The sequence below is a fragment of the Myotis brandtii genome, unplaced genomic scaffold, assembly GCF_000412655.1.
Source record: "Myotis brandtii unplaced genomic scaffold, ASM41265v1 scaffold14, whole genome shotgun sequence".
NCBI lineage: Eukaryota > Metazoa > Chordata > Mammalia > Chiroptera > Vespertilionidae > Myotis > Myotis brandtii.
Window position 1 is genome coordinate 3,280,242 of NW_005354999.1, and position 11,636 is coordinate 3,291,877.

At 36.6% G+C, this 11,636-nt stretch overlaps 1 protein-coding gene across 1 annotated transcript in view; it reads right to left on the reverse strand.

The window, feature by feature from the left end:
• LOC102255039 (chromosome unknown open reading frame, human C4orf27) overlaps positions 1–11,636 on the reverse strand; it is a 25,723-nt gene that overhangs the window by 10,871 nt on the left and 3,216 nt on the right. The window contains exons 2-5 of the mRNA XM_005860785.2: positions 10,758–10,917; positions 8,681–8,870; positions 6,699–6,797; positions 1,335–1,485 (exon numbers count right to left, since the gene is read on the reverse strand). Of these exons, the coding sequence (XP_005860847.1) occupies positions 1,335–1,485; positions 6,699–6,797; positions 8,681–8,870; positions 10,758–10,917 (600 nt within the window). The remainder of the gene's footprint in view (positions 1–1,334; positions 1,486–6,698; positions 6,798–8,680; positions 8,871–10,757; positions 10,918–11,636) is intronic.

The window sequence follows — 11,636 nt, forward strand, 5'->3', positions numbered from 1 at the left end:
GGAGGACAATGGGAGGGGGAGGGGCATGGGGTGGGGTGGGAAATGGGTGGAGGGAAGCTATTGAGAGAAAAAAGAGGAACAACTGTAATAATCTGAACAATAAAGATTAAAAAAAAAGAATTAGGAATACATAGTAACGAGATGAAAAATGCTACCACTATTTCTACTTACAAGTGAGAGAGGCTCCCTATGAAAACTAGAAAGGTAAAATGGCAACATAAAATCTTTAAAATGTTAAAAACGCCCTATTGTAGTGAGTTTCATTCAAATGTATATTTTTAGAAACTGTTTTTGGTCTATAGGAGTAAAGAAAGAAGTGCTAACACTGCAGTTTAGTGACTAATTTACCAGAACATCACCCTATAGTTGAGTCACGATCCGGGAAGGACCTAAAGTAGGACTTTCAATAACCAAGTACAGTAAAGTACTTCATCACCAGTACTAGTTTATTTCGGTGTAACTAGTACTTCATTTGGCCTAGAACATTCAGAGGAACCAGCTACAACAGACAATGGTGAGAGGCGGAAGGAGACTGGGGTGCCCTCATTCTCCAGTGACCAATGTCCTTCTTCCCCAGAGGTTATAGGAACAAACTCCTCTAGAATTCTCATTTACCCCAGAGCAGAATTCTAGCTTGTCTGGTAACTTACTCTGAAATTTCTAAGTGATAAACCAAAAGGATCCAACACCTTACTAAAGTATTTGCTGTTTACAAAGCACTCCACTACTCTACAGGCACTAGGAGAGATGCAACAGGATATGCTGAAGGGATAAGGAGAGAGGACTGCTAAGACCCACATTTATTGGAGGAAATGAACAAATCTGGATACACACTGTCTCTCAGAAGGGAACCAACCACCTTAGAGGCCCTGAGGAAAGCACTCTGAGGCATACCCTTACAAATCTACTCCCAAAGGACACCTTGTGCTAAATCATTAGCCAATGACCTTATCCATTAAAAAAAGAAATTTAAGTAAATTACATGCAAAGCTGCCTTCAGTCAGTTCTATTAAATGAGTAACTGGTAAAACAAGATTAAAAGCGTGGGAAATACTGGCATGAGTTAGGCAACCCCAGTAGCAACATAGCACATAACTCGACCTGTAACGACCCACAGACCATCCAAGCCCTGCTCCAGTGCAGTCCTCCTGGCAGTCCAGGTGTCTGTCACACAGCCATGGAGGAAGTCCTGGGGGTGGCATCCAGCTCTCCTTAGGATGAGGCAGCAGGTGAAAAGACAAGGATAAGGGGCACGTGGGAAGGAGTCAAGAGAGGGGAAAAAACCCTATTAAAATAGCAAAATAGCCAGCGACTAACAGATTTAAAAATCTTACTTTCTTGTCTCTCTGCTTCATCTTCACGGTTCTCTGTTCCAGTGAGTACCCCAGTTCTCTGGCTGCTTCTGTGAGCTTTTCATCTATGGATTTCAAGAAACTAGTTTTCTTTTTATCTGTTACTTCTTTAAGTTTTTTCATCAAAAATAATCTGAAAAAGAATTAAAAGCCCTCGTTATACAATAGGCCACTGTACTAAGTACACAGGCCGGGGAAAGTGAAAGGAGCTAAGTTAAAAACATCAAATTCCATTAAGAAAAAGACTGCAGAATAATTACCAACAGCTCTCTCATAATCCCCAATAGATTTCTTCAAACAAGGGAAAAGCAGTATCAATAAAAAGCTTTCAGCCTCAAAACCAACAAACGATTGAAATGTGTATTATCTCTGTCTACAATAAAGATATAGGGATATTTACAAAGCTGAGATTAAGCCAAGTATTATGTGGCATTACTTGATATTAAGATATTACATACTGCTGTGGAGGAGTCTGGCATTACAGGAAGTAGAATGTATACAAAAGGATTTTTTATTTTTGAAGAGCCAAGGGACACTGTTATAATACTGAAGATCAGCAGATTTTTAAAAATGTTACCTTCAAATTTGTTTTAAGATAAATTCGGAAAACAAAAAAGGAAAGCAAAGCTACTTTATAAGCTTATACAGAAGCACAATACAAAAGGCATGAGAACAGTACATTATGTTACTGCCAGTTACGGAAATAACTGTGTTTTATCATAAGCAGGTTAAGACTTTAACCAGCAGAACAGGAGGGCGAGAGTAAAATGAAGAGCTGGAGAAACAGGTCAGCCCCCTTCCTCTGTAGCCACTGCCAGACTCCCAGGAGGAAAGTCGTTCTATTACTATTGACATTTGACAGTTTGCTGTGGACTTGGCATTTTAAAAGGTTAGAACGTTTATAGTGTGTGTTATTCTTATCCCCATTTTACATGTCAGGAAACTGAGGACAGAGAACAATCCATTTACTCAAGTTCAGAGTTAGTAGGGGCGGATTACAGTGCCACAGAAACCAAGACCACCAAATCACTGTCTTCTGATGACAGCACACATACTTACACCAAATGCTACCTTCAGTCATAACCAGTTGTGTATCATGAGAATATGTTTATATCAACCATAAAAAGCAAATTAAAGACATCAGGTCTAGGTGAATCAATTTCAGTCTTCCTCAACCTCTCTGGCATGGCATACAGGCCTTCAAATACTATGCGCCTCTTGTTTTCATACTTTCATTCATATACTGCTACCTTGCCTAGAACATCCTTCTTCCCATTTTTTCTAGTAAGTTCGTAGGCATTCTAGGCCTAGATAAAATATCTCTGTGAAGACTCCATCGCTACTTATGGCACTTAATTGCTGTCTTCCACATTTATCACATTATTATGATTATCTTGGTAGCAATGTATGAAGCTTTTGTCTCTCAGCTTCAACTTACTCTCCAATACTTTGCTTTCTGATGCTTACAGTGGCCAAGTACAAACTGAAATAATAACCAGGAACATTTTGTACTCTGTTTCATTAAAATCCATTGAATGAATACAGCAGTGATCACTTAGAAAATACTCAATTATGCAGATCTTCCAAATATTGAAACTTTTCATTATATCATATTCACTCTGATACATCACAATATGAAAAAATCACATTCGTTACTATTACCACTAGTCACATTAGAAACGTTGTTAGGTAGTGAGAAGCTGTCAAGCTCACAATGGTGCTTGTAAGTTTCCCCAATTCTAATTTTTGTTTTTGAAACCCTGAATTTTAACCACTGGCAACAAATACAGTTAGCTGTTTTCTTTGGTTCATTTGAGAAAATGTCTGCCAAATACTCATGTCTGAATAACCAGTGTGTCAGTCACTCTCAAGTAAAAGTGGAGAAAGTTCAGCTCACAGCTCTGTCACACAAGAGCTTCTTCCTTGAGACAAACCAACACTTGAGTGTGCAGAAGGGCTTTCTTTCTAGGTATGTCCCATTTCATCACACAGAATGTTAAGGGATGTGTACTCAATGACAGAACTCTAATGTTTTCACTGCTTCATCACTGACTTTCTTAAATGACACACAATATATTACTGCCTCAATAATGTAATGACTGCTAATTTGGCACCACTGTCTTGATTCTTGTCAAGGTATTAACAAGTATTACCCACCTTTCATTACCTCTGTGCCACTGGTGCACAACTGACATCTTATACCATGAATAGTTTTGACCTCATAGGCCTCTTAAAAAGGTGTCAGAGACCCCCTGAGGGTCCACACACAGTTCTTTGATAACTGCTACTTAGTTAATGGTTTCACATTACCAGTACAGTGCAGCAAAGAAAGATGGGGCAGCAGGCAAGAGGAAAAAAGATTATTTAACAAGATCACCCAAGATCTGATATATTGGATAAAATAAATTTATTCTTTTAATAAGTTTCAAATCTGCATAGTTTTTCGGTCCTGAACAAATTAAGCATTCATTAAATGTAGGGTAAGTAAATTTTAAAAACTGAAGTATCAAAATTAGAAAAGTATAATTTTGTGTTATATTTAGACATATCTGGAATGTGTATTTAAAAACATATATTCCTTAGTCCTGTTCTATATGTACTGAAGTGGAATTTCTAGAGGCAGGACCAAAAGAGCTCAAAGTCAAATACTTTTAACCAGTAACCCAGGAGGTTCTGATATGAAGTCACGATCAAAACCATTAACTAAATAGCAGTTATAAAAAAAAATAGACTGTGGACCGTTGGGGATCCCCGAGTTCTTTTTAGGAGGTCTGTGAGGGCAAAAGTACTGCTAAAAGAACAGAATGGGGAAAAATTCACTCCAAATTTTGTTGTCCAAAGATAAATGGAAACTTTGAGTATATCTAGATTTCTTCCTATGTTCATTAAACAATATGAAAAAGGAATCATTCTACACTATTCTATTATTTGGCCTCTTCATATATCAAACATCTTTCCAAATCAACATACAAGGATCCTGGCATTATAGTGTATGGACGTTCTATTATTTACTGACCTAATTTTTCCTATTGCTGGATTTGATGTTTCCAATTTTTCATTTTTATCAATAATCTGTAATATACACACATATTTGTGTACCTGTCCAGAAGTTCTATAGATAACTAGCTAGAAATGGAATTGCTGATTTAAGGGTAAAAATGTTTATTTTCTTAGCACAGTACCTGGCAATGTTAATAATCTGTCATGAAATTTTGGAATAAGGTTATTCAAATTGCTCTCTATACTAGTAAAAGTTTTACCAATTAACACTTAAATCAGTAGTTTCTTATCATCTAATTGGGTATTATCACTCTTTAAACTTGACTAATCTTTGTTGGCTTAATTTGCATTTCTTTGACTACTATTCAATCTTGCACAAAGTGAACGTTTCCTGGGGCATAAAAATAATTTGTTTATAACAAACTAGAGGTCCAGTGCACAGGATTTGTGCAATGGTAGGGTCCCTAGCAGCTGCGGGCTGGGTACTCCTTCCCTTCCTCTGGCCGGCCCCACCCCCTGGTCAAACTCCAGGACGAACTCCCAGTTGAGGGGACAATTTGCATACTATGCTTTTATTATATAGGATGGTCTCACTTCAAAGACCTTACTCAGGCTGGTATAGAAATAAGGTAAACTAAATGTTCTAGAGTAGCTTTTTAAGAAAAAGAAAATCTTAAAAACTAAAACAGTTGTTAACAGTTGAAAGACATTATAGTATTTTTACCTCTATGTTTTAGATAAATTATTGGAGACTGAAAACATCTGAGTGAAATAGGTACTCAAATACTTACTTGCTGGTCTTCACCTAAATTATAAATTTATCACCAATTTTTTTTTCTTTTTCTTTTCTGTGTTCTCCAAAAAGCTAAAAAATACCAGAACAGTCTTGGATTATTTCAGATAACCACTATGACTTTCTTTTTTAAAGAGATTTTTAATAAGACTAATGAAAAGTTAGGTGTTTTTGCATGTCAAAAATATTTGGAGCATCTACTATGGGGCAGGTACTCTACACAAGAAAGCCTCTGTCTTTATGGAATTTACATGTTAATGCAAGAGACAGACAGTAGGCAAGTAAACAGCTATCATTCCTAATAAACATGGCACCAATTTCAACTGAATGGTAAATCTGAAGGGCTTAAAAGAACTATAAATTCTATGTAAATTATAACATTTACTATAAGAACAGATACTATAAGAACTGTATAACAGAGACAAGCAACATTTTATAAAACTCAGAGGCATCAGAAGAGAAAGAACCTTTATTGGATGTCTACGAGTTGCCCTTTAAATACACGGGTATGTACGACATATACATAGCAGCGCAGTCCAGTTAGTTTGAATTTTTTATTGCAAATCTGCATTATTAAATCACAGGCATAAGTCTTTTTAAAAAGTGGGTATAAAAAGAGGTCCCACAAAACATGATCTACTTATTGTATTTAAATGATAAAGATGGCTTTCTTCATTTTTGTACAGTGTAAACTGTATAGCTGCTAACAAAGAGCTTCGAGTTCTGTCTGAAGCTGGTGCATTGTGGACTAGCTCGCTCAGCTCCATCCCAAGCCCCTTCCACAAGAGACCTTGCTGCATTTCCCATACTATTCTTCAGCTCAGACTCCACATGGGACCTAGCTTCTCTCAAGCAGATGCAACTCTGAAATCCGAAGAGATACCGGGGAGAGGAGGCTGTGCTTCTGCTGTCCACCAGTGAGCATAGCTGTAGAGGCAATTAACTGTTCTGGAGCAACTGCAGCTGAGATCTCAGCACCTGGTCCTTAGCTGCATGAGGGCTGAGAGGCAGAGGGCAGGGCATCCATTTTATTGGCCCAGGTTATAGCAAAGACATTGTGGTCCCGAAGCCACTTGTCATGGCAGCAGATGCCGATTTCCAGTTTCCTGATGGTGGCAGAGACAAACTCCATTGGTGAGCCAGTTCTGCCCACACCTTTCATTCCTGGAGGTTCAGGCTGCTCCATCAGCCCTTCTGAGGATGTTATGAGCACCTGTTTTACTGTATTAAATACTTGTTTGAACTAGATACAGTGAGTTCTTACTATGAATCCATAGTGATGGTGTTTAAAATATCATCAGTTTTCACTAAAAAAATTTTTACTTTTCCCATGGGACAACTGAGGTCAACATTAAGGAATAGTTTCATTAAATAAGATAATTAGATATATGAGATATTTTTTGGGGGGTGAAAAGTAGAATATAAGACTACCTGCTAAAGTCAGAAATTATCTCTATAAATCTAGAATTTTTAGGTTACTTCAATTCCTCATATAGCACAAAAATTATAAACAAATATAATTAGAAAGGGATTGAAATAAAGAATTTCCTTACCTAACCGCAGCAAACACATTATCTCCATTTTGAACAATTACACAATTTTTCTTTGCTTCATTTGTACCAACATATACAGGAAGTTCATCAGGAGAATCCCTGTTTAAGCAAAAGATATTAAAAATTTAGCTGCCCATAATTTACATTAGACAAGTAGTATTTTTAGGTGTATAGACAACAATTTATATCTACATGTTTGTTTGCTTTTTGATTGGAATTTGCCAGGTTTAAGCTCTAAGTTTCTTAGGAATAGCAATGACAAATCTTGCTTATATACAGAACCTAAAATTGAGATTCTTAGGCCCATGTACCAAAAGGTTGCCAATTTGATTCCCAGTCAGGGCACATACCCGGCTTGCCCTCTCTAAAATAAATAAAAACATATTTTTTTAAAAAACATTCCTAAGACCTAGTTACTTGTATAACTAAATATAAGAAAAGGGGAGTAAAGCCTATCAAAAAGAAGTAGGGAAGATTATATACACCATCAACTCAACCCTTATAGTCTGTGAAAAAAAGACAGAAAAACAGGATTATAAAACATTAGATGCAAAAGGATCTGATTTATCTATATATATAAAAGCCTAAGCAAATGAACGACCTAACTGAATGATGGGTCAACCGGTTGCTATGATGCGCACTGACCACCAGGGGGCAGACGCTCAACGCAGGAGCTTCCCCCTGGTGGTCAGTGCACTCCTACAGCCAACCTCCTGCAGTCAGCCAACCTTCAGCGGTCCCTCCCCCCAGCCGGCCGGCCCCCATAAGCCTCAATCAGCCCCGAACACTGGCCAGGCTGAGGGACCCCACCCGTGCACAAATTTATGCACCGGGCCGCTAGTATACATATAACCAAATTCTTTTATTTTACAATTGAGGAAACCAAAATAGAGAGATGAAGCACTTGGCCAACACCCTGGTAAATTAATGACAAAGCAGAAGTGAAATCTATGCTAACCCAATTTCCAGCACTGTGTACATTCTACTGTACCACACTGCTTCTCCCTTGGCACCTTTCCTGCACTTCCTCTATTTTCTTATCTTACAGTTAATCTTTACTTTAAATGACAGCATCTCTACTGGTACAAGTATTTTTCCCTGTAACCTACTTCTATTTCTTTAACATTTTAAGTACCTGGCACATAGCCATTAGATCCCTTAATATTCTATTAGGTATGTATATTAACCTCATTTTTACAGAAGAAACTGAGTCACAGAAATTCAATCACTAATGACTGACACGGGGTCAGTCAGATAACAAACAGTAGGACCAGTCAGTAGGACCTGATTCCAGATCACATTCTTTTTGATAGAAAATTGACTTATTGGTGGGTATAAGGTGGGGGCAGCATCAAGAGTGTCACAAGTGCAGGGCGACACCAGGATCTTCAGTGGCACGCCGAAGGGAAAGAGCTAGAGCACATTCTTTTTTTTTTTTTTTAATATATTTTTATTGATTTTTTACAGAGAGGAAGGGAGAGGGATAGAAGATTAGAAACATCAATGAGAGAGAAACACCGATCACCTGCCTCCTGCACACTCCCTACTGGGGATGTGCCCGCAACCAAGGTACATGCCCTTCACCGGAATCAAACCTGGGACCCTTGAGTCCGAAGGCTGACGCTCTATCCACTGAGCCAAACCGGTTAGGGCTAGAGCACATTCTTAACTATTGATTGTCTCTATGGTCCCTTGAAGCACATGGCTAATTAAAGTCACAGCATCTGCTCTAAATTATCTTCCTTGAGCTAAAAGAGCTTCTCTCAACTGCCCTTCCCCCCAGAAAAAGTTTATAACCACAAAGGAAAAACCAGTGAGGTTAAACCTAGAGTTCACCCATCCTAGGGTAAGTTAGGATAGCAATAGCAGAACAGATGGCCCATGTACCCACCAACAAGGGAAAAATATGCCATTCACCTTGAATATTTATTTATGCTTGTTAGAAGGACAGTAACTATATTTTAGAGGAAAAGATCCTTTACCTGAAATACCCCATGTGGAACTGAGTTTTATTATCTCCAATAATTATTGTCTGGAACTCAGGAGGATCATAGTAAAATCTCCAGTGAAGGTTAAAATTCAGGCTCGATGATTTTTTTTTCATTTTATGTTTTCCAGCAAGGATGTCATATGGACCCACTAATTGAAGTCCAAGGCTTTCGGAAAGTGAATCTATAAATTAAATAAGTTTATTTAGACAATAACTTTCTAGAGGCAGATAGGACATAGTGCCTTTCACTAGTAAACTATTTCTAAGCAATTATCTTAAAAAACCATTTAAAGTGAAAAAAAAATTTAGTTACATGTGAAGATGTTAGTTATAAACACTCAATGGAAAAGAAATCAGAGCAATAAAAATGTGGCACTTACATTTAGGATTTCCTCCTAAATTTACCACTGAATACATTTCAAACATTCCTGCCATTTGTTATTTTGGCCAAAGCAAGACTGTTTTGTTTTCCTATGGGCATATTAGAGCTGCAAACACTTACCCTGTGTCATTACTAGGTTGTTGTGAGCCTTAGATAATTGTAGCACACCCAGATTAAGGAAGAAACATGATAGATAACAAATGAGTGTGCATTAAGGAACATAAATAATTTATTTAATGAAAACATTTCTTTCCCCTTTCCTCCACTTCAGCTAATTATCACTGTGGGATTCCTTTGCCTCCTTGATAATCTATCTAGCCAACCAAATGCTGTATGATTCCTTCTATCTCCATTCTCAGACCACAGAGGGAGAATGTTAAATAATACCAGTCATGAAGTCTGTTCAAATGTACACTCTAACTATATAAGATGGGTCTGGCTGTTCCTCTAAAAGGGAAGTAAGCATTCCAGGAATTCCATGGATATATAAGAGGTGGGGCTGGAGAGAGGAAGAAAATTCTTAGAAGAGGTAACAATGTGAATAAGAGCACAGTTTCCTTGGAAGGGGAAGATGTCTCAGCTTAGCGGGAAGTTAAGACAGCACACCCTAATTTCTAAAGCAATATAAAAACTAAAACTACCCATCTCACTAGCCAGTGATAACCAGGTTAATAGTCTGGTAGACAGTAATACCATTCCCCTCTCTATAAACAAATAGATATTTTAAAGGGAGATCATGCTGTTTCCCAATTTTTTTTTTTGTTCTCCATCCTGTTTTCACTTACATTTTCTGAATATTTTCCCATGAAATTAAATTCTTTAACATAATTTTTAATACCTGCACAATGTTCCATTATAGATAGATAACTATTCTACTACTGATATTTACTGTTTAACTTTTTTACTATTCTAAACAATGCTTCAGTGAACATCTTAATACATATTTGTACACAGCCATGAATATTTTTTGAGAAGTAGCTGCAGAGTTTAAGTATTTTGATATATTGTCAAAATTCATAGTTATCTACCAATATAATTCATTTTCATCAATTGAGTATGAGTGTTTCTCTCCCCCCACCTCATGCTCAAAATTTAAACGGTACAAAATGGTAAGAATGAAAAGTAACTGTCAAAAACATCATGTTTTTGTGTATCCCTTCAGAGATAGTATAAGTACATAGGAAGTACATAGGGATGTGTGTGTGTGCATCCTTGACTTCTGAATACTCTATACACTCTTCTTTTTCACTTAAAATTTTTCAGGCATGATACTTTATCATTGCCTAAAAATCAGATTCACTCTTTTAAAACAATGAATACTCACTGAATGGATGCATTACTGATGGGCATTTAAACCATTTCTTATTTTTTGTTTCAATATATATCATTGAACATAATTTTGGTCCACATAATCCATAAGACAAGTTGCTAAAAGTCATACTAACACTCCCGCAACATATCAAAATACTTGTTTTCTTTCAAACCCTCATCAAAGGATGTTGTGAAATTCTTTACCTTTACCAGGATAATAGGCGATAGTGGTATAATTTTAGCATAATTTTATGTTTCTCTTATTAGAAACCTGTTTGAAAAGGTTCCTCTTCTATGAACTGTTTAGATCCTTGGTTTAGTTTCCTACTGTCTTTTCAATTGGTAGAAGTAGGAGAACGATTCTGGAACAACTCACCAGCTGGCTTTTCAGGATCAAGTTCTTCACAGAACTTCCAGAAGTGATAGAAATCTTCAGGCAGAGAAAGCTTATAATGATTTTCTACTTCTTTTCGAAGGTCACTAGAGACATCAGCTTCACAGGATTTACTCTTCTTCACATCAACTGTTTTTTCACACTGAAAATTGGCATACAAAATGTTTTTTCTCTAAACAATAATTTCAATAACTTTCCTTAAATAACAACATTGTTTATTTCTGTTTACCCAACTCTATGAAATACACTTTAAAACTCTATAAATGGTATTTTTGAGTAAAATCTGGGGATTCTTTTAAGCAAATAAAAAAAGTTTATAATATATAGTAGTCAAGAGGACTCATACAGCAAGTGTTTAAATGTATTTCTCTAAGGTAATAGAAACAAAAAATATAAACAACAAATTAACTAAAGTAAAAAGAAAAGGTAAAAAGTGGGAAAAGAGGAATAAGGAGAAGGCAGGTTTTGCCTTCTGTTGGTAAATAGGATTCATCATGCATTTTGTTTATATATATTTAGTTATCACATCAAATGCAATTGTCCAAAATAACTGGATACAAGGGAATTTACCAGTTAAACAATTATTTCACAAAAGGCCCTTTAATGCCAGGACTAGGTCATAAAACTTTATCTCCAACATGTCTGTAAAATAGGTTCATTATATAAGTATGCCAAGTTTTATAATGCATGTTAGGTATTTGATAAATTTCTATAATGATAAAATACTCAGTTGGAGGTTACTTATCTTTAGTTTTGTAAGTAGCAATCTGATTTTCCTTTTAGAACCTTTCTTTTGGATTAAGTTCTTCTCTTCTTATTCTTCCCATCAGTCAGTGCTTCTCAACCAGGAGGGATTTTGCC